The sequence below is a fragment of the Saccopteryx bilineata genome, chromosome 1, assembly GCF_036850765.1.
Source record: "Saccopteryx bilineata isolate mSacBil1 chromosome 1, mSacBil1_pri_phased_curated, whole genome shotgun sequence".
Classification (NCBI taxonomy): Eukaryota; Metazoa; Chordata; class Mammalia; order Chiroptera; family Emballonuridae; genus Saccopteryx; species Saccopteryx bilineata.
The window spans coordinates 309899078-309925581 of NC_089490.1; the positions used below are offsets into that span (position 1 = coordinate 309899078).

Consider the following 26504-nt stretch of genomic DNA (forward strand, 5'->3'; position numbering starts at 1 on the left):
GACCTGGACTGTGCTGATTTGCACAGACAGCTGGGCTATCATTAGACTGTGACTATGAGAGACCCTGATGGGGGAGGGCTGTGGCACCTGTGGAGTCCCTCCTGCACCAGGAAGCTGCACTCATCCAGTTGCAGAGATACACCAAGGACATTTTCTTCAATGGACACAGCCCTGGACTATGCAGGCCCTCTCACCTACCATGGGGTAGGGAGTTAGAGATGGGCCTCCAGGTGACATCCTGAGCTAAGTGCTCAGGGAGACATTGTGAAGGGCACCTTTGTAATTATTGTGTAACTTTTGCTGTTGCCGTAGTCTCTGTTCGTTTCCTGTCATGTAGAGTATGAGGTGAGCAACCCTAAAGGGGTGGAATGCGGGGCAGCTGTGTTAGGCTTGCTCACTGGTTTACTGGCTGCAAACCCTTTGCCTGATTAGTGTGTGAGCATGTGTCTGCACCACGTGTGTATGGACTATGTAAGGCTATGGGTGCTTGCGCTCAGGGGATTGTGGATGGTGGACTGCCTGCCCTTCACTGAGAGGGGTCCTTCTTGCTGTTTGTGTGCTGGAGAAGAGGTTTTCCCTGCCTGTGTGCTCATCTACCGTTGTGAGACTTTATTAAACAAAATAGCCCAATGCCTTCTGGCTCCACAGTTTCTCTACTGTCTGCCCGAATCCTATGTGGACCTGCCTGGCCTCGGCCACCGGCATTACACCCTCCCTCTTGGGGGAGGTGCAATCTGAATTCTCAAAGGGCGGGATGCTTACTGTTGGGTACTTTATAGAAATGTAGTTATTCTCACAGGGCAGGATGCTTACTGTTGGATACTTTATTGCAATGTAGTTATTCAGCTCATGCTCTCTAGTGTCTGGTTCCTTTTACTCAAGAAACTGAATTCTGGACACCCACCCAAACTGCCTACAGCCCACGCCACTGGAGCTGCCTCTCAGGGCTCTCTCTGTCCTGGGGCTGCCTGCGCCCACCTCCTCCTCCATCTTCCTCATTTCCCTCCAGAGAGCCAGGTTCCCCTCAACTGTCCACGGCTGGACCCTTCCACCTAAAGGCCTTCCTTCACGCCTCCCCCGGTTTCAGATTTTTATCAGTCAGAACAGACAGGGCTATTGGTCCTTGACAATGCCCACAGCTCAGGCCTATCCCTTGGTCCCTAGGCATTGGGAATGTTTTGCTTCTCATGGTTCTGGGAGAAGAGGTTTTCCCTGCACTGTGTGGAGCACGTGGTTGCTTGGGCACCATTGCAGGGGCATGGAGACTGGAGAACCCCACAGGGGCTTCCACTGCCTGGTCCCAGAAGCTACGCTGGTCTCATATTTCCTTGGTCAGTAGTCACTCGGCCACTGTGAGCCACAGGGGCCTGGATGAGGTGGGAATGTTTGATGAACATCAGTCTCTGCTACACAGACTTTCTTAAAACCAGAGTATGACCCCCTTTGCCCTTTGAGAAAAAAGGAAACCTGTCTTCCTGTGAATTCAGTGGAACAGTAACCTCTCCCACATCTGAAGGAGTGGTGTGTGTAGGAGCCTTCCCGTTGTACACCGGGTGAGCCGAGTATCCTGGCGGACCAGCAGGAGCTGGAGTCTACCCCAGGGAGACCGGGAGCAGCCTTGCTCAGGCTGCACTGGCAGGGGGGCTGGGGCTGCATCTGGATCGGACTCGGGGCAAGGGGGTTCCTGGGAGGAAGCCAGGCTGAGGCCTGGGGCTACACCTGGAGTGGGCTTGGGCTGTGGACGGTTCTGGGGCAAGCCATGCTGGAACCCAGTTATAGTAATATTAATTTTTATTAAAATTATTTATTTAGTTTAGTGGGGGCAGAGAGAGAGAGAGAGAGAGATATTAAGCTGTTCCCGTGTGTGCCCTGACCGGGGATCGAACCGGCAACCTCTGCACTACCTGATGATGCTCTAACCAAGCTAGCTATCTGACCAGGGTTGGGATTCAGTTTTACCTGAAACACACGTGAGCCATTGAGAGTCTCATAGGCAGGTCGGACTCAGAATGCCTCGGCAGGCCAGTTGGAATTGTAATTCGGGTGGGCTCCGACCGTGGGGAGTCCTGGAGGCAAGCTGTGCTGAAGCCTGGCGCTGCAGCTGGAGGGGGATGGTCTGCAGGAGGCCTCTGGAACTGGTCGCATTGGGGCAGGAGCGGTGGCTAGGGTGGCTGTGAGCCGCAGGAAGTCCCAGGGACCAGCAGCACTGGGGTCCCCTTGGTGGGCTGGGTGAAAGCTGGAGCAGGCCAAGGAGAGACCCAAGGATAAGCTGTACCGCAGCCCAGAACTGTGGCTGGAGAGGGAGTGGGCACGGGGAAACCTGGAGGCTCGGCTCGGAGGGGTGTGGGCCCGGGTGCTGGGACGGCTGCAGTCGGCTCTGGAGGCCTTGGGAGGGCTGCTGCCTGTGCAATCACGCAGGGAGGGGAAGCACAATAAACGGTGCCATCCGATACTTGGGGCACTGGAAAAGTTCTTGCAGCTCCCCTCCTGATTGATCCATGCTCTAGGGCTAGCAGGTGGATTTCTTTCCAGTACAGTGTAGGTGCCCTTGAAACCACTGTCTTTCTACAGTGCCCCAGGATGGGTGAATCTGTACATGGGCCCTTCAGTGATGCATTCCTACTGCGTGTGGTACACTGGGGATGGGATTCCCACATCGCATCTCTCTCATTCCCCACTTCTGTGGTCTCTCTAGTGCAGAAGCTGTTCCGTCAGCTCTCGGGTCAAGATCTCTTTATAGCTTAAAACGTCACTCCAAATGGACCTCATGTTTGAATATATTATATGATTGCTATAATTCAAATTCCTCCACAACATAATTTTATAGGTAGGAAGGCTCTAATAAGAACATCTGAAAATGACTATGTATTTAAATACCTAGCATTTACATAATAACTGCTGTCCTTTATTGCACACCAAGGATCTGCCTGTTCAAAGGAACTTAACCAGTCTTAGCACAGCAGAAAACGAGGCAGTGACCTGGATGTAGTAACTTGCCCCCGCCTGTAGAAAAGGTGCGGGGGGAGGCAGCCTCCATAGTCTGCTAGTTGTACTTAGAGAGGAAGACCTTTTTAGTTTACTTTAAAAACCTTTAAACCTTAAAGTGTTGAAAAAATTTCAAAAGTCCTTTTAGAAGCCTTTAAAAAACGCCTAATGAATATAACTAACTCTAAAACAGTGTTCGAGGCACAAATGCTAGGAAGTATATATGTTTAATGAGGGCCCAACTACAACTATTTTGTTTTGACAAATTCACTATTTTATATGCTTTTTTACAACTCACCTTCTCAAACATGACTTGATTCATCAATGTGTACCATTCCTTTCTCTTCAGACAAAGGCACTAGATGGTGGGGGTGGAGAAACTGATTCTAGTCAATACCGTAACCTAATCTATTCTCCTCCTAGAGTCTCAGCTCAGCCTCTCCAACCTATCATTTGTTTTGAGTATGCTAAGTTCTCTGTCACTACAGTTAAACATAATCAAATCTGCTGATAGAGCTGAAATAAATTACCTAAATCCATAAGATCCCAGGTAAGCAGCTTAAGAGACGTGAGGGAAAAAAGAGAAATACCTGACAATGGCAACTAGCAATTTTAGGAATAAAATAACAAGAAAAGCAAAGGTCTGGAACAATAAAGGGGAAAGTATGCTACCTGAAATAAAATAGTTCTATATGCTAACGTCAAGTTTGAGTATGTTAAATCATAAGGGTCACTAGACCATTTCGTAACTGTGACTGAAATAGAGTATTTTCAATTCCTAGGAAGTTATAAAGGGCAAGTGAGCCTACTCAGGGAAGGCATCAGTAAGATAATAAACTTCATTCATGCAAGGAGAGATGCAGACAACTAGAAATATCTATATAATAAAGACCTCACCAGGTCACAAGAGGTGACAGAAACCTCAATGCCAAGACAGAAATAGCTTAGATTAATCACTGAGAGAACAGTATTAGACCAATAAGGTATGACTGGCTGTTTTTGGCATTTAATTCCCAGTTTCATATGAATTAATTATGGCTCTAACACATTGCTACTGAACGTGTGCTTACCCTATCCAAGACTCGCGTGTTATTAACCACTGACTGCAGGTGAGCTGTGGGACCAGAGAAGGATGTTTTATGTATATATTTAGTATCTGTGCTGCTGCATGAAGTACATATCTTCAGGAAACAAAAACAAACCAGCATAAGAAAAATGAATTTTTAATTATTTTTTTCTTAGTGGCAGAATCACATAGCTGTTGTGATACGATTTCCCGTAGGTCTAAAATACTGCTTTTGTGGAGTTGTAAGAATTCCATTACAGAACCACACAGAACAGACATAGGATAAATAGAATCACATCAGTTTATAAGGTAGTTGTTCTAAAGATATTCTTTGTCTTATTTTCCTATAAGAAAAGTTTGAAGGATCAAATTGGGAATTCTACTATCAGCATACAACTATGGTTTGGGAGGAAAAAACATAAAAGGAAAAGACAAAATCAGTAACCGGGTGCACTTGCAATGCTCTGTGTACCCCTCTGTCAGAAGTCTGCATGTTCGTGAGTATTCTGTATTAGCTAGGACATTTAGAATTTAAAAAAATCTAAGGAAATCTAAAACATTCTTTATAAAAACAAACTATTGCTCTTCAATGTCATTTTCCCTTGAAACAAGCTGCTTTGGGAAAGGGGTCAAAAGCTTTTTTTTTTCATGGACAACCATTTGTTATTCATCTCAAATATCCAGACAGTAATTTGGCAAATTTGATACATGGTTTAAAACGTGAAACTTTAAAATTTTTATGAAACAAAATATGCACATACATTTTTGAAAACTATCAAATGGTCAAAAGTTAATGTTGTTTTTAAATCAGAAACTCTTAGGACTTTGAGGGAAAAAGCCACCCTTAACACATAACAGTACTATTGTAACAGAAGTAAAAACACAGGTTAACAAATGGCATTAAAGAAAAAAAAAATCAGTAACCAGTTACTGTTAAAACTAGAATTGTATTCCAATTTTAAAAGGAAGTATAACTTAAGTGGATGGTATGTTCAAAACTAATGGAAATGATGTTTCTAATGTAACAATTGACAAAACATTGTGAATCAGCATGCTCTACAGTGTGCACGCACAATGAATTTAAAATTACACATGACCATGTTAAGGACACTATTCACCAAGGACTGTCCCAAGATATCTTTAAAAAAACACACAAAACTACACTAACGGCTTGGACAGAGAAAGCAGGAGACACTGTTTCTTAGATACAGTATAGCAAGCGCACTCACAGTTTAGCTACCATTACACTTGTCACATTTTAACCTTACAAAATAAAGCCACAGTCTGTGAAATTACAATATATTTATCTTCTTTAAAACCATTTTTAAAGAAGAACAGAGATGTCATTTTTAGAAGTCAAAAACCAGCAGGAAAATGTAGCTAATAAATGGAGTCTTTAAAATACTTTGTGGTTAATTATACGCTAGTTTTCAAAACACAACAGACTTTTTTGGTCCATGAGGCCCTTAAGAAACAAAAGGTAGATAAGGGATTTCCATTTATTAATAGAAATACAAAGTTCATGAAAAATTTTCAATAACTATTAAAATATCTTTTTTTACAGAATGCTTTTTTTGTAGTTAAACATAAGAAATCTCTAATAAATAATGAGTAGGAAAAACACATAAATTAAGATGCTTGCATATGACTGTCTCACACTCTTCTTTTGAAGGCCATCAATGTAAGATTTTCTTTCAATGCCAACTGAAATACAATTATTTCTTATAGTAACATATATCAGGATATTTTTTTGCCAAAATGTCTGTTTTTCTCCCTCTAGGGCAGGAATCAACAAACTGAGGCCCACAGGCCACATCTGTGGCCCGCTGCCTGTTTCTGTAAACAAAGCTTTCTGGGTACACAGCCACCCATATTTACATATATATTGTTTGTGGCCAAATTCCTGCTGGAGGGGCAGAGGTGAGTCATTTATAGAGACAATATGATTTTCAAAGCCTGAATTATTTACTATTTGACCCCTTATGGAAAAAGTTTGTCAACCTTGGCCCTAGAGGGTTTCCCAAACCAGTCTAAAATAATGCATATATTTCTCTACTTTATTAAAATTAGTTCTTTTATTCTAATGTATGTGTACAGTTCATGCATTTTATACTTTATTTTATTTGTTGGTGGATACCTAGGAAGTCAACATCCTAACAGAGTTCCCATGTTTTATATATTTAGCACATAAGCATTCTCTCTATGACCTGTTTGATTTCAGGTCAATCCTGAATTCTCCAGGAATTGGATGATAAAATTGATGAGCCATCCATATACTAACAAAATGGCCAGAACACTGTACATCTCATTTTATCTTGAATAAGGAAGTTGGGTAGCAAAAGAAATAACCAAAACCAAATGTACCATAGGGTAAATGTCATTCAATTGGGACAAACAGCTCGACAGTCTTCAAAACACACACATGTATATATCCAGAGCCACCCTCCCGCTTATCACAAACTAACAGGTACAACATAAAGTATATTTGTTTTATAAATATATTACTGTCTATATACATATAGATACATCCATAAAAGACATGTTAAATAATTATCTGTATAATCAATACTACTTTGTTTTTTTGTGTTTTAAAATTACACATTCTATTAAAATTATCAAAATAATTCTTTAAAAATACCAGGAATAAAAGCAGTGAAGAAGAGTTGCTTTCCATTCAAGTGTTTCTGAATCTTATCATTGGTCGTCTGGACTCCAGACTTGGGCGCGTGCAACTCAAGGAACATAGTTCAACTACGGAAAAGTTAGCCATCAAAAGCATAACACCCTCCCATTGTTAATACTTCATAACAAATATGTACACATGTATGTATATATATAAACACTCTTTTTTAGTTATATTACATATTCTTATAAATGAATTTCAATAAAAACACAAAGTTCTAGTTTTTACCAGTATCAAATATTTTATACTGGTTTGTATTTCTTTCAAATGTTTAGGTCAATGACAAACTCTTATCAGGATACAGAGATCATAAAAAGGAGACTGAAAACTTATATATCACATGCAAGAAAGGAGGAAATACTAAGGGCCAGTATTTGGCCAGTTGGGTACTATTCCCTCTGTACTAAGACACAGAGACAATAAACTGGCTAATTACTGTGGAAAGTACAGTCAACCCTCAATTACTCAGGGGCAGAATACTCTAGTCAGAATTCTTTCTCCAGCAGTTTCACTCCTCACTAACACACCTTTCATAGATTAGCAAGACTGGTGAAAGATATGACTAAGGTGAAACTTTTGGCTAAATTAAAGGTTTACAGTCAGCTATGGATTTAATTTAATGATGGATCCTTTTGATTATTGTTTTAGATAATTAAGAACTTGCTGTATCTAAAATCTGCCAAATATCTGATTTTTAATCTCTAAAAGCAACACTGGTGCTCAAAACAAACAAACAAAAAAGGGACAAATTGTTCTCAATGTAAGAAAATGGCTATATCTGAACTTATAATTAAACTGAAGGATTTCAGTGTGGATAGTGCAGAGCTATTCAGGACAGGAGGTGGCTAGTTACACTATTTCCCATTGTCTAAAATCCATGAATCAACAACAAACCATAAATTAAAAACATTAAGAAGGTCAAATTAAAGGTGCGATACACATTTCACTTAAAATCTCATTTAAATATAGTAAATTTTGGCAGAATCTCCAAATAATTAAGATACTAAAATTAAGAGAACAGAAGCAAAACCTACATGTACAAGTTAAAAGTGATTTCAAACAAAAAATAATAATAAAAAGCTTAGGATATGACTAAAATAAAAGGTACTACACATTTGTAACCCTATTTTTGGCACTGGGTTAGCCTCTACATGTAAGCCTGTTCTGCAGACAGTGACCCACAAAATCAAGGAGGAGAGTTTCACAAGTGAGTGGGGGCGCTTGCAGGCACACACCACTCAGAATGGTTTGTGTGGCATCATCCGCATTATTTCGAGGTACAAATGAGTGCCACACTCTCCTCAAAAACAACAGCAATAATTGTGTAGAACACCACTTTCCTGAATTAAGTTTGCTGAACACGGTTCAGATTATTGGATATGTCAATATGCACAATGCCTTTTAGAAGCATTTACTGTATACCCAAATCCTACTTCATGCAACACACAGTGTCACACAAGTAGAGAAAATGTTATCCTAGTCAAAGGTGCTTGAACATTATTTTCAGGCAGCATTTTACCTTTATTTTAAGTTAAGTTCACACTAGATAAGTTTTAGAAGAAAGAAAATGCCAATAAATTTATTTAATATATTTTCATATATTATATAAAACTAGGACAGACACTTTTATTTACCTAAATTGTTACTTTAATTTTCTACCCTATTCTAGACCTCAATTTTACTTAAAAAACTTGTATTAAATAAGGGATAAAATGTTGCCCAAAAGTCTAATCATAGTTACACATTTGTGTTTTAACTAGATCTACAAATCAAAATAGTTCTTATAGTTAAAAAGATACAATTTGTATCAACAGTAAAAGGTACTTTCTGGTTTCTCAGGGCTTACTTCAAACTGTAGCGTATGGAGTAATCAGGATAACCAGGGCATCTCGGCAGACTACAGAAACAGATCAGAATGACTCGGTTACACTAAGCAAAATCCAGAAACCGGAGGCAAGAGGGAAGTCATGTTAATCACACAACTGTATGCCACTGATTGCAATATCTATCTTCTAACCAACGAAAATGAATTAGCATCGAGCAAAACCCCGACTTTGAAACCAGAAATATCCCTTACTAATACTAAAACAGACTTTAGTCTGTATCTAAAACTACACTATTTGTGGCAAGAATCTGGCCTTAATAATATAACAGGCCCCCCATAAAACTACCTTCAGGAAAATGGAAAATATACAGTATCTTACAAAAAGTTTAAGTTACCATTTACAACTCCTCCATCACCATTTCCATAGTGCAGTATTAATGTTGCATATCCTCAACACATAAAACCACCTCAGGCCAGCCTTGATAAATAGCAGGAAAGCTAAAGAGTATATTAAATATAAAAGTTTCATTGAGAATAATTAGATTCATTAAAAACAGGCAAGTACTGCGAAAGGGTTATTTTATCCAGTATTGTTGTGCCCCCAAAGAATAAGACAAACACATTAAAATTACAGGTCAATGGAAATCTATGAGTTCAATTCCATTTCTACCATCTAGAAGCACATCATAGCTGGATAACAAAGCTCTAACCTGTAACAATTACAGCTTTTGCCTTATTCATTAAAAAAAAAATGGAAACAATTTTTTTCCATCGATTGCATCTGCTTTCCTTTAAATTCATCATATTAACTAATTACTTCACAGACAAAAACTCTGAACAAAAATAAAATAAAAAGTGCCATACTGTAAATCATTCTAATATATACTGTTACCCATTTCAACATAAACTGGTAACTTACAATTGTTTAAAATATAAAGTCAGTGCTGTAGTATATCTTTGTTTCTATAAATAATGATTATAGCACAAAGAAGCCCACTTTCCCCAAATAAAAATAACTTAAAAAGCTGTAAAAGATTCCAATTAAGCTTGGCTTGAAAAAATAGTTTGCTAGGTCTAGTCAAATGTTCAACATTCTGAAGTTATTGTAATTGCTTGCAATTGATAGAGAAACACCAAGTTAATAAAACATGAAATAAGGATAAAAAGTGCCGCATATAAACCCCTGATGCACCAAAGATTAATATCAAAGATCACAGATACATCTAATAAATCAAACTGGAAAAACTTCCAGCCAAGAATATAGCTTTAAAAAGGAAATGTTAAAAAAAAGTTTGAATGTAAAGCAATCCCTTGATATACTTCCACTGTGGGGCTATACATACAGATTCCATGATACAGTATTTCACATAAATGGATACTATATAACCTCCTTGCTGAGAAGGAGATTACATGTGCTATTGTAGCAAACCTCCCTCAGCATTTGAGCTGAACAAAAAGCAACTAAACACCACAAAGATGCATCATCTTTTAATAACCCAGCTGTGATTTCTCTACTAAAATGGCTGCGGCTAGCTGCTGGGCATCTGTCATGTGAGGGTTCCTTTTCATGACAATTCTCACAAGGTCAGGTGGGAAGATGTTGCACAAGTTGATATAAATCTTTTCTCGGTTGTCTTGATACCTTGGAGGGTCCTGTGGCAGACCACAGTACGGTATTCGCCACATCGGCTCCTGCTGTTCAGGAAGGCTCTGGAAGGTGAACTGCTCATAGCATGGCTGGGTAGAGTTATCAGGCAAGGAGTATGTCTGCCGATAGCCATACGCATCAATCCCGAAACCTTGCCTGTCCCAGCTTCCCAGCCCTTCCTGGCGGGAGTAAGGCTTTCTTTGTCTTGAAGGAGAACTGTCGTACAGCCGAGAGTCAGAAATGCTGTCTATTCTTGTGGCCACTAAGGACCGCCCTAGGTGTGGTGCCTTAGAGAGTGCTGAACTAGGAGAGGGGTAATCGCCAGGACAACTGGACCGGGCTCCCACAGCTGGGTGCTGCAGATGCATAGCCAGATGTGGAAGAGGAGGCTTGTGATGGTACTTTGGTTCTTCGTGACTATAACTTTGTATTCTGGTTAGGGGGTCATGGAAATTCTGCAGGAAGGGTTGGGAATTAAGGCGGCTGTGAGGGTACATGTGTTGACACTTTAGACTTTCCTCTAGTTGTGGGTCAGGAGAACTGACATAGGACCGGTCACTGTACCCCACATAGGAGTCACTGCTCCCACAGCTCATGCTCCCTTCGCTGCTGCAGTCAGAAGCTACAGAACTTATCCTATAATCTGTGTCTAAGGAAAAACGCCTTTCAGGACTTCGTGGGCCTGAGATACTCAGATTTGAATATGCATTCAACATGGAGTAGTATCCAATGTCAACAGGTGAGTCACATTTGGGATACTGTTCATAAGGCATTGGCGTTCCATGATTTTTGGTTGCCATCATCATTGGAGGATATTGTCCCTGTGGTCTTTGATCCTGAGGTGGGAAATGAACTCCAGATGGAAGGCCATTGCTTAAAGGTGTAGTGCTTTGGGGTTTTGCAGTAGAAGTGGCCGGTATACTAACTAAGGAAGGTACAGACCTGGTTTCCAATTTGTTTTTGGTGGGAAGCTTTTCCTCTAGGTCTTGGTAGACCTGAGTCCTGATGCTCGGGTCCGACTGCCTCTTTGGAGCACCCCGTTTGACGTCAGACGCGCTATCAGCCTTGGTGCTGCAGGGAACGCTGTTGCTCTTCACCAGCCCTCCTTCGTTTGCAGTTTTGGCAGCTGTGTTTCTCGACATGGCACGCAGTTCATCAGCCACTGACCGCTGGGGCTGACTGCCCCTTTCCGGGTGATAATATTTGCACTTGTGTCCATAGGTACACTTCTTCCCTATGAAGGGGACAATTAATTAGGCCCAGGAACACACCAGCAGGCACGCAGTTGGGCACTACTGCTTTCCCTTGTGAAAGGAACAAAGGCAGAAATGGGAGCTAGCGGAGAGTTACTCTACTCCTCACTTCTGGGAAAGGCTGCCTTTCGGTCTCCCCTCCGCAGCACCTGGAACAGCACCACGGAAGCTGGTTGAGGGACTAACAGTCTCCCCTGGAGTTTCTGGCTAACACACTGTGTTCTCACCTTCTTCTACCCACCTATTATTCTCTTCCAGTATGACTTTATAATCAGGTACATTGTTTTGGAAAAAAACAAAACATACTGCTGTAATGTGATAAAACCATGCTAATTTGATGTGTGTCTAGATGTAAGAACTCCAAATTTTTATCTACCTGCAAACTTCATGTAGGACTAATTAACCGAGTTTTTGGAGCCATGTTTTAATTCAGGAGGATGCATTTGCATTGACCCCAACTAGGTAAAAATAATTATTTTTCCTGGGTAGAATTTTTTAAAAATCTAATTACAATCAAAAGAACTACATACTATGCCATCTAAAATTTTAAATGTTTATTGATAAAATTTTAACAACGTATTGTACTCTAAAGACATACCCTTAATACTCATAAAGAAAGTTACCATATGGACATGGCTGCTTTTTGTGCTCGGGAACAATAGGTTTTTTCCTCAGAAAATTATCCAGGCTTGGGCCGTGTCTGCCAAGAGGGTCATCTGGGGGCATGAACCTGTTACGAACAAAATACAAAATTATACCTAAGTAAGAAGTTTTAATACTAGCAGGTTCTAATTATTTCTTCCTTCCCCTCAGTCTTGGAATTTTGTAAGGATTTTAAAAACAATGACAATGACATTTCAACAGAGTCCTACGAACATCAGTGTTGTAAATACGAGCCAGGTGGGGGCGATTGACAGCTGGTGGAGAGAAGAGAAACAGTGTGAACTGACGGGAAGGTCGCCGTAGACCTGACGGACGGCTGGTACATGTCAGACCTTGTGGACACATCATCTCACCATTCCCACACGGTCCCCAAAGGCTCAGCTCTGCCCTACAGGTTCACACACTTTTCTAAATCAGCTTAGATGAATTATATTGATCTAGTCAAGATGTCTAACTCCACAGTCCATTCTCTTTCCAGTAAGGTGCTTCTCAGCTGAGATAGTAAATGTCTTGAGAAAATAAACATTATTTTGGATTGATTGTCTGGAAGAATTTGTGGCATGCATAATGAAAAGCAGTTATGATTGAAAAGTTCTGCTACTACTTACATCACTGTTTGAACTTAAACCAAGTATTTACCCATTAAATGTGAATAATGGTTAACATGGCTGAGTAATAACATTTAGCAAATATAGTGTTTAATATTCATATAAAAATATGGCAATATTAAAAATTTTAAATTAGAAGAGAGTCACTCAATCCTATAATCTTTTCTTGTGTGTGTGTGACAAAGACAGAGAGAGACAGAGAGAGGGACAGATAAGGACAGACAAGAAGGGAGAGAGATGAGAAGCATCAATTCTTCATTGAGGCACCTTAGCTGTTCATTGATTGCTTTCTCATATGTGACTTGACCGGGCGGCTACAGCCAAGCCAGTGACCGTTTCCTCAAGCCAGCAACCTTGGGCTCAAGCCAGCGACCTTTGGGCTCAAGCCAGCGACCATGCGATCATGTCTATGATCCCACGCTCAAGCCGGCGACCTTGGGGTTTCCAACCTTGATCCTCTGCATCCCAGCCTGACACTTTATCCACTGTGCCACCACCTGGTCAGGCAATCCTACAATCTTAATACAATTTCCACTTATGTTGCAATTTAGTCATTTATCAGTATGCATACACCATTTTACAAACACAATTTTATGCTTTGTCTTTTTAAAGTATTTTCCCATGCTCTTAATAGCTTTTCATAATCACAATTCAGGAAAGCAGTACTGTTTATAAGTAAATGGCTTAACTTACTTGTCATTGACAAATGAATACATTAATAATCTCTCATCTATGAATTTCTTCCATTCTGGTTTTTCATTAGCCAAGTCCCTGTAGTTATCATTGGACACAATTATCCCATCTGACTCAAAAGCCAGCTTCACGATGAACCTGTCATCATAGCACACCACTCGCCTCCCCTGGACTCGCCGGGATGGTGTGAACACCAAGATTTTCTCCTTCTCTAATTTACGAAGAATTTCTTGATCTGCAGTGTAGAATTTCAAGAATTAATACATACATAACATATACAGCAACTTTCATACACTGTGAGCTTTTATAAGATAAACTGACTATACACAATCATTTAATTAGGTATTATAATTTACAGTTTGTAGATGTAGCAAATTTATAAGTCCCAATAATATTTTTCCTTCAGGACTTCCAATAACAAAAGCTTTAAAAATAGCACCCCCAAAATGAGCTTAAAGAACATAAAAAGTTTAAAACTTCAACAACTCTTAAAAGTTAAAAAAAAATTAAAAGTATAAAATTCGATCATGACTGGGCAACTTCTGACTTCATCACATCCCTTCTTCCAACTTCTGTCCTTCTTCTACCTGTTGTTCCACCCGTCAATTCTGGCACGGAGGCCAGGTTCAGCTAGCACTTTCACTTTTCTGTGAGCTGTTTATTCCTACCATGTTACTATTTATTTATTGGGGAGAACTTTGTGTTTGTTCTATCAATGTGTATGAGCTCTTTACATGTTAAGGACATGGATTTTGTTTTCCTCAGGCAAATAAAAAATATTTATTTTTAAGAAAGTTTCCCCAAATACAGAAGTTTAAATTTTGATGCAATTAAATCTCTTTTCCTTTGTAAATTCTTTAAAAGCACTTAAATTTAGACAATTCTTCCTAGTCATTCAAAGACTATTTATAGTCTCTAATGGTTTAATTTTTGACAATTAATTCCTCAACCATCTGAAATTGACTGTTATATAAGACAAGGACCTAAAGATGAATATTTTTTTCCAAAGAGTTATCTAATGTCTTGGCACTACTGGCTGAATTATGCTACCTCTCCCACTTGACAGTTTATATAGGCTAGGGTCTGATTCCATGGCTCTGGATTCCACCATAATTTGCCTATTCTTATGCTTAATGATTATAGATAAAAATAAAGTCTAAAAAGAAGACCTCAGGTATATGTTAAGAGGTTTCTACATTTGTTTATCATTTTCAAGTATATTTTTATCATACAGGTTCCTCAGGTTTTGCTAAATGTTGGCGGTGGAGAGAGAGAGTGAGAATCCCTTAACCTGAGCAAAATGTTCAGCAACAGTAATTAACAGGTACAGAGGACGTTTTCATCTGAAACTCCTACATATAAAATGATATAAAGTATAGATATGTTATAGGGATAGAGTCATTTCCTTCTATTTGACAACACATAGAATATCCCGAGTCTCACAGATCTTTTTTGAGCTGCAGTCACTATAATTTGATTGTCACCAAGTGACCAATTCTTACAGCAGATGAGAAAATTGGGGTTCAAACAGGTACAGTGTGTTGCTTAAAGTCCAATGGCTAATAAATGGCAGAGGCAGAATTGAAATTTAGGTCTCCTGCCACCTAGCTTGTCTCCAAAGGTCATATTTTCACAGAATTTGAAGTAAAAACTTTCCAAATTAAAAACAAAACAAAACAGGCTTATGTAGCAAGGATTACTGTTAACATAATCTAGTAGTTTTTAAACTTGAAAAGAACTTTAATGTTCCGCCCAAGACAATGTGGCAGTCACACAGGCTAAATAAACAAAGAGATTAGGTATCAACATCGCCAGACACCTGCACAGGTAGACATGGAAGCTCAAACCAACTGCTAACAGGGCTTACCTGTAATGAGAGCATCTGGTCGGGACTGCTCTTTTCTCCAGGCAGGGACGAAAACTGTAATATCTTTGTGGCCTCTTTCCAAAAACCAATCCACTGCCAATTTTATTCCTCGGCAGGAAAATACTTCTTTGTTTCCATGGCTGAAAGATTATTTTAGAACACTTAAAACACAACAAAACCTCAAATTAATTAAAATTTATAAACACAAATGATCACGTAATTTTCAACAGTAATAGATTTCACATTTAAGAAGGAGCTGAATAGCTCGGAGAAACATTAAGACAGCCTAGGAGCTGAAAATCTGTCGAGTTGAAATAGTGTGGCGAGTGAAGAAAAATGTAAGTTTTCAAATGTCAAGTTGTAACGGTTAACTAGTCAGAAAACTACATGGTCTTTTTGAGCAGAATGGGAAATAGAGAAGGGACTCAAACGAGCAAGAATAACTTCAGTCGAAGATAAAAAAAGAAAAAAAAGGTGTAAAGAGTGGAATGGAATAAGTATTTGTTTTTTAAAGCTTCCTTCCTAAGAGTTCCTTTGCGTATACTTTAATACAATGATTAAACCAGGGGCCCCCAAACTACGGCCCCGCAGGCCGCATGCGGCCCCCTGAGGCCATTTATCCGCCCCGCCGCACTTCTGGAAGGGGCACCTCTTTCATTGGTGGTCAGTGAGAGGAGCATAGTTCCCATTGAAATACTGGTCAGTTTGTTGATTTAAATTTACTTGTTCTTTATTTTAAATATTGTATTTGTTCCCGTTTTGTTTTTTTACTTTAAAATAAGATATGTGCAGTGTGCATAGGGATTTGTTCATAGTTTTTTTTATAGTCCGGCCCTCCAACGGTCTGAGGGACAGTGAACTGGCCCCCTGTGTAAAAAGTTTGGGGACCCCTGGATTAAACAATGCACAAAATTTATAAGGTGACCGTGTAAAACAACGTACACACATGCCCTAAAAGGAAAAATATGTTCACAGTGCTTCATTTCATACAACCCTTCCCGTGTCCTTCAGTGAAAGACACGTGGCTTCTGTTTAATATTACTGTGTGAGACAAGAATTAAAGATGACAAAATAGGATTCAAAGCTGGATTAGCAGTTTTGGTGCCGAAAAACAATGCCCAACTAAGCGTATAATCATTCTACAAGTATTTATATAGCACCAGGCTCTGCTTATGCCCTTTAACCTAGTAATTCAAAACAACACTTCTATTTTTTTTTAGTCTCCTGTTTTGAATGCAATAATTACATTCTCTTATAGTTTGAGCCCTGAAGGCTCCATTCTTTATCTATACGGGAGATAGATATTCTTATGGCTAAGGAAGGTAAATGAAATGGGGAGATAAATGCTTTACTAACTTTTAGCACAAATCAAACATTAGGTATTCTGATAAAATGTTCTGGTGGCCCCCTGGGAAGCACTAGAGCTATTTTAAATATGAATAATCATTTTAAACCCCACAATGAAACAGACTACCTTGTTTTGTACATACTAAAGGCTATACATGCAAACCACAGAGACGTTATGTCTCCACACACCCATCCTAATGGTCCAGGGCACAATCAGGGCTGAAATCTGATGTACTGGAAGTTTCAAAGAAAGGGATATGAGATGGAGGAAGTCACATTTTCTAAGAAGGGCTAACTGTTAGCCTCACCAATGGCCCAGCAAATGGTACAAAGTGATGTTATGTTTCATGGAAAAAACTAATATTTAATTAGTCTTCCAAAAAACTATAGAAAAAATGAGGGTAGCATCTCTTCAGAGAATATATATACTAACTACTTCTAAACACACAAAAAATCAACTTAAATCCTATTTTGCATTAATGCTTTGAAATCGAAATCGAAGTGTATAATTGTTTGCTAGTCGGTTATTAATGACATTAGTTTACTGAGACTTGAGCATTTTAACTACTGGCTCTAAGAGATGACTGACTACACGAGCATTTTCTTCCCAGTGACTTCATTACTTGGTAAAGACAACGGTTACATTTTACTGTTAGAAGAGAAGATTCTATCTTCTATTAAAAACTTTCACAAACTGTGGGTAAACAGCAAACACGGGACAAAGATTCTCTGCCTGCTGAAGCAGCATACTGTACTGTGCAGTACGACAATGCTCTCCCATCCTCCCCTTCCCCCTGCCGCTCACCCCCAACTCCCACCCAGCAGAAGATGGTAAGGAGAGAACAAGCAGGCGGAGGGAAGGTCCCACAGTGTGAACGGTAAATGGAGCTCAGAGCCTGGGTTTCTGAGTGGAGGGACCCACATCTATCCCTGATCTTGTTATTAGAGAACAAAAGGCCCTTCCTCATTTGTTTAAGAAACTGTGGTCAATTTTTTTGTTATTTGCAGCTACACACATCTTTAACTGCTATATTAGTCATACCATACACCAAAAATGCTGGCCAAGCTATATTAATATCAGGAAAAAATATTTTAAGGCACAGAAGTACTAGCAATAAAAAAGTTATTATGTAATAGTAATAAAGGAACAATTCACAAGGAAGCTATAATAATCGTGACCTCAACCTCCACATGAGTATTGCAAAAGATCACAGGATTACTAATTTGTTCATTAGAAGAAATGAACAAATCCACAATCATAGAATGGATAGATGAAGCAGACTGCACTCAGTGAGACTGGAACAATCAATGACAAGCTTGAGCTAATGGACATACACAAAACCCTGCTCAAAATTAGCAAAGAGAAAACCTTTTCAAGAACACAGAAATAATGAAATTAGCTGTGGGAGACAGAACAGATTTCAAGAGATGTCAGACATGAGGATCATACAGATAGTATTTTCTGACAATATTATTACAGAGAAAATATAAGGTTCTAGTTCAAAATTAGTGTCGTTATTTAGCAAATCAATTAAAAATTTTAATTTAAAAAATAACCCCATTGTAATAGTAACAAAAACTAAACAAATCTATAAAAGAGGAGACCTGCAAGAGCTTTATAGAGAAAATGAAAACTGAAAACCTGTATTAAAGGAAATAAGAGAAGACCTACCTGAAAGGAACAATGTACCGTTTTCCGAGATGGTTAGACTCAATTTATGAAGACAGCACTGCTGTAGTTAATCTATACTATAGTGTGCTGCAATTCCAATAAAAACCCCCCAAAAGTTTTTTTTTTTTGTATTTTTCTGAAGCTGGAAACAGGGAGAGACAGTCAAACAGACTCCCGCATGAGCCGGACCGGGATCCACCTGGCATGCCCACCAGGGGTGATGCTCTGCCCACCAGGGGGCGATGCTCTGCCCACCAGGGGGCGATGCTCTGCCCCTCCGGGGCCTCGCTCTGCCGCGACCAGAGCTACTGTAGTGCCTGGGGCAGAGGCCAAGGAGCCATCCCCAGCGCCCGGGCCATCTTTGCTCCAATGGAGCCTTGGCTGCGGGAGGGGAAGAGAGAGACAGAGAGGAAGGAGGGGGGTAGGGAGGTGGAGAAGCAAATGGGCGCTTCTCCTATGTGCCCTGGCCGGGAATCGAACCCGGGTCCCCCGCACACCAGGCCGACGCTCTACCGCTGAGCAAACCGGCCAGGGCCCAAAAAGTTTTTTATAGAACTTGAAAAGCTGATCCTAATATAGAAAAATAAAACGCCAAGAATAAATAATTTTAAAGAACAAACGAGGAGGAACTTCCTCACTAGTTATCCATGCATAGAATAAAACCACAGAAATCCAATCAATGTTATTATATTGGTATAGGCAAAGAAAAAAACAAAACAAAAATGAAAAACATGTAACAGAAAAGTGAGTGTAAGGTCACACACACACATGTAAATGATAAAAAGTAACATTATAAATCAATGACAAAAACCAATCAATAAACAGTACTAGGGCAATTGGTTATTTATATGGAAAAAATAAAAAAAAATTTTAATCTTATACCATACACAAAAATAAATTGAAGGTAGATTAAAGATTTAAATATGAAAAGAAATATTGTAAAACTTTTAGAAGGAATTACAGGGAACGTTCATATCAGGGTAGGGAAATACTTCCTAAAGATGACATGCAAGCGCATACTACATCAAGGAAAAGACTGAGACATTTGGGAACATAACACTTCTTTATGCGCCTGACCTGTGGTGGCACAGTGGGTAAAGTGTTGACCTGGAGTGCTGAGGTCACCGGTTTGAAACCCCAGGCTTGCCTGGTCAAGGCACATATGAGAGTTGATGATGCTTTCTGCGCCTTCCCTCCTCCTTTCTGTCTCCTCTCTCTAAAATGAATAAATAAAATCTAAAAAACTCACACAAAACTTCTTTATGCAAAGAATCCTGATAAACAAAATAAAAATGCCACAGACTGGGAGAAGGTATTTGTAACATATAGAACCAACCAAAAGGCTAGAGTTCAGAACATACAAAGTACTCCTATACACTGAGAAGAATAAGCAATTTTTTTAAAAGGCAAAAGATAGGAACAGTGAATTCACAGAAGAGGAAACCCAAATGACCAACAAACATGGAAAGATGCTCAACAGTGAAGAAATGCAAATTAAAGCAAAAATGAGATACCACTTCACACTCATCGAATTGGAAAAAATAGTTTGCAAACACCAGATGTCACCAAGGATGTGTGAAAGTAAGAACTCATACATTACAGGTGGGAGTGTGAACTGGGATAACAATTCAGGAGAGCAATTTGGCAATACTTTATAAAGTTGAAGGCGTGTTTTCTCTAATACACAGTGTTCTACACATTAAGGTTTAGTAGAATTCAACAATAACTTGATTTAATGCACTTAGCAGTTGGCTTTCATCATCCTCAGCCTCGCTTTAGATCTCACATAGGGCCTGAGCTATGGTGGCACACTGGGTAAAGTGTCGACCCAGAACACTGAGGTCACTGGTTCTGAGTGTGGGCTTGTCAGCAAGAGGCTTGAGCAAGGGACTTGTTCACACAATCCCAAAGCTCAGCAGTTTGAGCCCAAAGGTCTCTGGCTTGAGGAAGGGGACCCTGGCTCAGCCCCAGTCAAAGCATATGAGAAGCAATCAACGTACAACTAAAGTTAAAGCAACCAGGGAGGGTAATTCTCACTCTCCCTGCCTGTCTCTTACTCTCTCTCATTAGGGCGAGGCTAATGTCTGATTGCCTACAGGGAGAGGGAAAGGCAGTCAAGTGGGGATGTGCAGGGTGGGTCCCTGAATCTCCAATACCTTTCCAGCCAATCATCCCTTTACCAGGCAGAAGAAATTAATGCTGACTAGCAAATCCCTGGAACAACTGCTGTTGCCTTAGAATTCCTTGCTAGCCAAGGCCCAGAATCGTTCCTAGTAATATCCAAGCCCAAGTAGACAACTACCAATGGGTCCAGCTGAAGATGGGCTTTCATAGAGAAGGACAGGCGTGGGAGACTGAAGGCAATCTAACCTTACTGAGTGAGGTGTGTTGGAGGATATGACTAATTACATGTGATAGATATAATATAAGGGGCAACTGAGGAGATTCTGACAACCAATTATAAAAACAGAGTAAGCCTGACAAAAACTGTAAAAAACTAGATGTCAGAGTAAGTACAATGTACCTAACTGGCGCACAGTAACTATCTGCTGAGCGTTTACTAAAAAAGTTAGATGATATTTAAAAACTGTATTTTTAATTTCATATAAACAGAGAAGAAAATTCATTATAGTTCTGTAGCCACTTACAGGCAATTATCTGCATGAATTCAGGGTTATTTTTCTCAGTAATGAAAATAGCTATTTATATTTTTATAAATTGGTATGTTCCTATGGGCCGCAATATATTTTTTATTTCAACAATTTGGTAATAAGAATGGTATGCTTCAAGTAAGTCCTTTGGTGGGTGAATTTGTTGGAGGGTTTTGGCCACTTTTGATTAGGCAAGACACCTTGAATGTCTGTTAAAGTGTCCCTTCAACTACTTTGGCTCAATGGGATTGGGTTCCCAGGGAAAATTCCAAGTCCTCTCTGCCAATTTTGAGTTACTATTGAGCAAAATGGGGAACATAGGCTAGAAGGGAACATGTGACTCACTGTTGGCTTTCACGGTAGGAAAATTCAAAAGGCCTGCCAGCAGGCCTCCTTCTTCAAAGGCTTAATGTACTGTCATGTTTGGAATAGGCAGCTTATTAAAATCTTGCTTTGCAATGGCCAGAGAAAAGCTCATTTGAAGTAGATGAACTGGTATATTTGGAGAGATTTTTAGAAAAACTATACTTTAAGTAAAAGGATTACTGGTATCTTGGGATCGCAGGAAATAAACAAACGAACTGGACAGCTATAAAGAACGAATCAAGAAGCTGAAAGCTCCTTCCTCTTTCCAAGGTTCTCAACCCTTCTCTGCTGTTGCTCCTGCTCCATTTCCTCATCACCACTCTTTGCCTCAATCTGGGACCTAGGAGGAAACTTCTTGGATGGGTGGTTCCCAAAGGCTCTAGGACCTGGGGGCAACTTCCCATGGGAAGAGAGAGAATTGCCAGTCTTATTTAAATGTTCTGATAGTCTACCCCTAAGAATCCTAACAGTTGACATGCAAAACATAGCTAGGAAAGCAAGAATGATTAATAGGAAGGAACAAGGAATCTGAGGATTTGGATAAAAGACTGTCCTAAAATTAAAGCATCAGGCTCATTGAAAGAAAGGGAAACAGCAAAATGAGACTGAAACTACAGTGTCATAAAACCAACTTGTATCTCAATGTGTAAAAATCAAAGCCCTATTCCTTTGGAGCCCCAGTGACTCCTGTGATTCACTGTTCATGTCTTCTGCCTTGCTTACAAAGGGAGCATTGCTGGGCAAATAAGATGTGGCGATACTTTTTTTCACATGACTTTTTTCCTAGTTCATGTCACCCATCTTAAGAGTTATTTTCCAGCGCTTTGGAAAGATCTGCAAAAACACACCACGCATGTTTCCAATCTACAGCTCTACAGCTCTATGTGTAAGGATGGACACTGGCTGCTGCATGGAGGGTTGTCTCCTGCTGCCTCTGCTTGACCAGGCAAACAGGCACAATGCGGCCAAATGACGACCTCTCACAAGGGAATGCCTGACTTTGGACACCCCCTCCAACTCGGGCAGCTCCTCAGGCCCTAGATACCCATTGTGAGGTGCTGCTGATGGCAGTCTTTGAAACCCTTCTGCAGCAGGTGAGCTGAGAAAAGCTGAAAGGCTGCTGCTGGATGGGTCACATCAGTGGTTCACCAATGAAATGAACAGGGATGGATTCAGGGGCAGATCAGAACAGACCCTCATTCCTCTCCAGTTCTGTGGCAGCCTTGTTGCTGAAAGTTAAGTGAGAAGGGGATCTGGATGGCAAGGACAGACAGTTTCTCAGGTATTGCCAATGACAATCCAGTTTTGAAGTGGGGGAAGTGGAGAAAGGTGAAGACAAAAGAAAACTCAAGATTACAGTGTTAGTTGCTCAGTTAGAATTATTCACAAAGAGAGCAAATCTTTTTCTAAAAGCACAGATAAGATAGGACTCCCTCATGAAAAGCTGGCAAGTAACAACTGTGAGAAGTCAAAGACATTGGGAAGAGGAACGCGGAGAGACTGAGGAGGACGCAAGGACCGCAACGTGACCGTGAAGCTTTACTGAGCCCACCAGGGGATGCCCCGGCCAGGAAATCAGACAGGAAATGAGTGTAAATTAATGAGCAACATCAACAAAACCGGAGAGCCGCTGAGGTGGAAACAGGAAAAACTTCAAGTACATGTTTCTTTTCCCTGTCCTTAGGGATCCTGGAGCCACATATTCTGTGATTTTTAGTGACCTTTCTTGTTTTACGCAAACCCAGAAAAACAAACGAGTTATGGGTATCTCTGAAAAAACTTCTACTTGTTCTTTCTCCTCTGAGGTTCCTGAGCAAATAGGTCCTCTGTTAGAGGACGATGCCACTCTTCTTAATGCTGTGACTCTTGGAAAGAGATCTGCTGTATGAACTAAGGGCTGTCCTCCAGGTAGAGTGCTTTTGAAGTTCCTGGGAGACAAGGCAGCTGCGTCAGTGTGCATGCGCTTATCTATACTGATAGGAAAACTGAGCTGGGGGTCTGCCCTGCTACAGGCCAAAGTGTAGAGAAGAGAGGCTTTTAACATTCATGGCAACTGCTGATTTATTAGTCATTGCAAATTCCTTAACAGATTTCTGTAATTAATTATAGAGCTTATTTCAGATAATAAGATGAAATTACTATGCAGACCAAGCTGTGACAGAGTTACGAAGGTTTGGACAGGGGTAACTGAGGCCCCATTACTTCTGTCCAGGGACTTGCATTCATGGTCCCAGACATATGCAGTTCCCTACCAACTAGGAACTGGAAACCAAGGGAAGCTAAAATGAACACAGATTACCTTGACAAACATAAGATTTCCCTGTCGTAACTTTTCATTATTATGCAGATTTACTTTGTCTCATATCTAGTGGATTATCTTTAACTTATTCATATAAAAACATATATAATACTACTCTAATTTGAAAAGCACATAAATTTTAGGTTTTTTGGCTTTAACAGAACAGCAATTCAATAAACAGTCAAAATAATATATTTGCTACACCATATATAGTTCCCACTAGAGAGCTGAAGTATATTTCCTTAGTAATGTGGCATTAAATTAGTCATCTATTATGGTTAATAGGTTATAAAAGTATTTTTGTAATGCAGAGAGAAATTCAGGGAATCACGTATTTTAATGCAGTTTGCCTCAATATGGAACCTCCAAATGACCAAGCAGTCCACTTGACATATCTAAGACATGTAATCTTCCATATTAGACTTTCTAAGTTTTTTTTTATTATTATTCATTTTTAGAGAGGAGAGAGAGGGAGAGAGACAGAGAGTGAGAGAGAAGAGAGAGAGAGAAGGGGGGAGGAGCTGGAATCATCAACTCCCATATGTGCCTTGACCAGGCAAGCCCAGGGTTTCGAACCGGTGACCTCAGCATTTCCAAGTCAACTCTTTATCCACTGCGCCACCACAGGTCAGGCTAGACTTTCTAAGTTTTATATGCACATATCATCTACTAGGTTAACTACCGGGTAGGAAGAGTTATTTTAGAATTATGTTATCTTTCAGTGGTAAACATAAGAAGTACTGGAAAAACATGGAGAAACTTTAAAGGGGAACAAAAATAAAGTTATCTATTAAAGGGAACTGCCTCTTATTTTTTATGGCATTGAAAAAAAAAGACAGAACAAAGGAATCCCTTTTCAATTATCTTATTTCCAATACACGTGAAAATAATAGTCTTTAGGATCCAATGCATGTTCAAGTGTTCTCTTTACCACTTTTCTTTGTAATCTTGGCCAGGTTACTTGTTCTGAATCTTAGTTTTCTCAAATTTATTTATTTTACCATATTTTTTGCTCTCTAAGACACCCCCCCCCCAAAGTGGAGGGGAAAATGCCCGTGCGTCTTATGGAGTGAAAAATACAGTATTTTATTAAATATTTTAACACACCATTTGGTTCAGAATATTTTTTTTCTTTTCTTCCTCCTTAAAACCCTAGTTGTGTCTTATGGTCAGGCGCACCTTATGGAGCGAAAAATACGGTATTTTATTTTTTTAAGTTAGAGGAGGGGAGAAAGAAAGACTCCCATATGTGCTCTGGGAACAACCCGGCAACCCCCGTCTGGGGCTGATGCTTAAATCAACTGAGCTATCCTTAGCGCTTGAGGCTGACAGTAGAACCATTCGAGTCACTGGCTGCAAGAGGGGAAGAGAAAGTGAAGGTAGAGGGAGAGGGGAAAGAAGTAGATGGTCACTCCTCCTGTGTGCACTGACCAGGGTTCAAACCCAGGACATATGCACGCTGGGCCAACGCTCTATCCACTGAGCCAACCAGCCACGGCCTGTTTTCTCATATTTAAAATGGAGATAATGGTGGTTCGAAACAACTGGTATGCTGGGTCAAGGCACGTGCAAGAAGCAACTACTATGAGTTAATGCTTCCTGCTCCTCCCCTCGCTGCCCCCCTCTCAAATCAATAAATCTTAAAAAAAAAAAGGATCTTATAAAAAAATAAAATGGAGATAATCCTAACTACGTTATAGGGCTGTAAAAATGGAACAAGAGTGCCCAGATGCTTCAACAAATATTAGTTCCTTTACTTTCTCATGTCCCTTTAGTACTAATGTTTTGAAAATGTAAGAAAGTTTGCATTAAAATGAAAATAAAACCAATAAGATAGATCTTTAATAGCTCCAATCTCACCACTGATATAGTAAATTATAATTTTTAGAGCAATTTTTATTTTATTTTATTTTTTTTTCATTTTTCTGAAGCTGGAAACAGGGAGAGACAGTCAGACAGACTCCCACATGCGCCCGACCGGGATCCACCCGGCACGCCCACCAGGGGCGATGCTCTGCCCACCAGGGGGCGATGCTCTGCCCATCCTGGGCGTCGCCAAGTTGCGACCAGAGCCACTCTAGCACCTGAGGCAGAGGCCACAGAGCCATCCCCAGCGCCCGGGCCATCTTTGCTCCAATGGAGCCTTGGCCGCGGGAGGGGAAGAGAGAGACAGGGAGGAAAGCGCGGCGGAGGGGTGGAGAAGCAAATGGGCGCTTCTCCTGTGTGCCCTGGCCGGGAATCGAACCCGGGTCCTCCGCACGCTAGGCCGACGCTCTACCGCTGAGCCAATCGGCCAGGGCCGAGCAATTTTTGATGTATGAAGATCACTAAACAGTTTTAGTTTTTAAAAGAAACTAAAAAGAGATCAAAGTAATCAGGGGACTCAAAAAGACAATCAATTGCTTTTTAAATAATTTTGTATATATCATCTTTTATTTAGATAAAAATCTTGACCTATAAGTTTGCTATCCCCCTACTTCTTCGATGTTAGTGGGTCATTATGTCAAGCTGCCCTGTGATGATTAGGACACAAGTTACAGGGTTTGTCAGTCAAGTGCCTACAATGAAAAATATAAATAAAAAGTATCCTTTTAAATGACAAAAGGAATCTTTAGTACCAAAGTCCTTCAGTTTACATATATATAGTTAGCTTAATTAATTTATTATAGAACGTCAGGGTGCACTGGACATTAATCACAGAACAATAGTAATATAATTATAAAAATATTGAACACTTACTTATTAATATACCCAGATGCTCATCAAATATTTGTTGACTTAATTTTATCTTTTCTCAATTTTTAGGCCTGGTTATACATAAACAGAGTTGGACATATGAAAATAGATTTTAATTTTAAAGAATTCTTGAAACATGGCA

General features: G+C 40.1%; 1 protein-coding gene across 4 annotated transcripts in view; it reads right to left on the reverse strand.

Annotated features, from left to right (window-relative positions):
* Positions 1–5514: 5514 nt before the first annotated feature.
* ZC3H12C (zinc finger CCCH-type containing 12C) overlaps positions 5515–26504 on the reverse strand; it is a 57652-nt gene continuing 36662 nt past the window's right edge. For all 4 annotated transcript variants that reach the window (XM_066247244.1, XM_066247271.1, XM_066247254.1 and 1 more), the window contains 4 exons: positions 15292–15431; positions 13425–13659; positions 12084–12190; positions 5515–11441 (listed from right to left, as the gene is read on the reverse strand). In XM_066247244.1, the coding sequence (XP_066103341.1) occupies positions 10048–11441; positions 12084–12190; positions 13425–13659; positions 15292–15431 (1876 nt within the window). In that variant the 3' untranslated portion in view covers positions 5515–10047. The remainder of the gene's footprint in view (positions 11442–12083; positions 12191–13424; positions 13660–15291; positions 15432–26504) is intronic.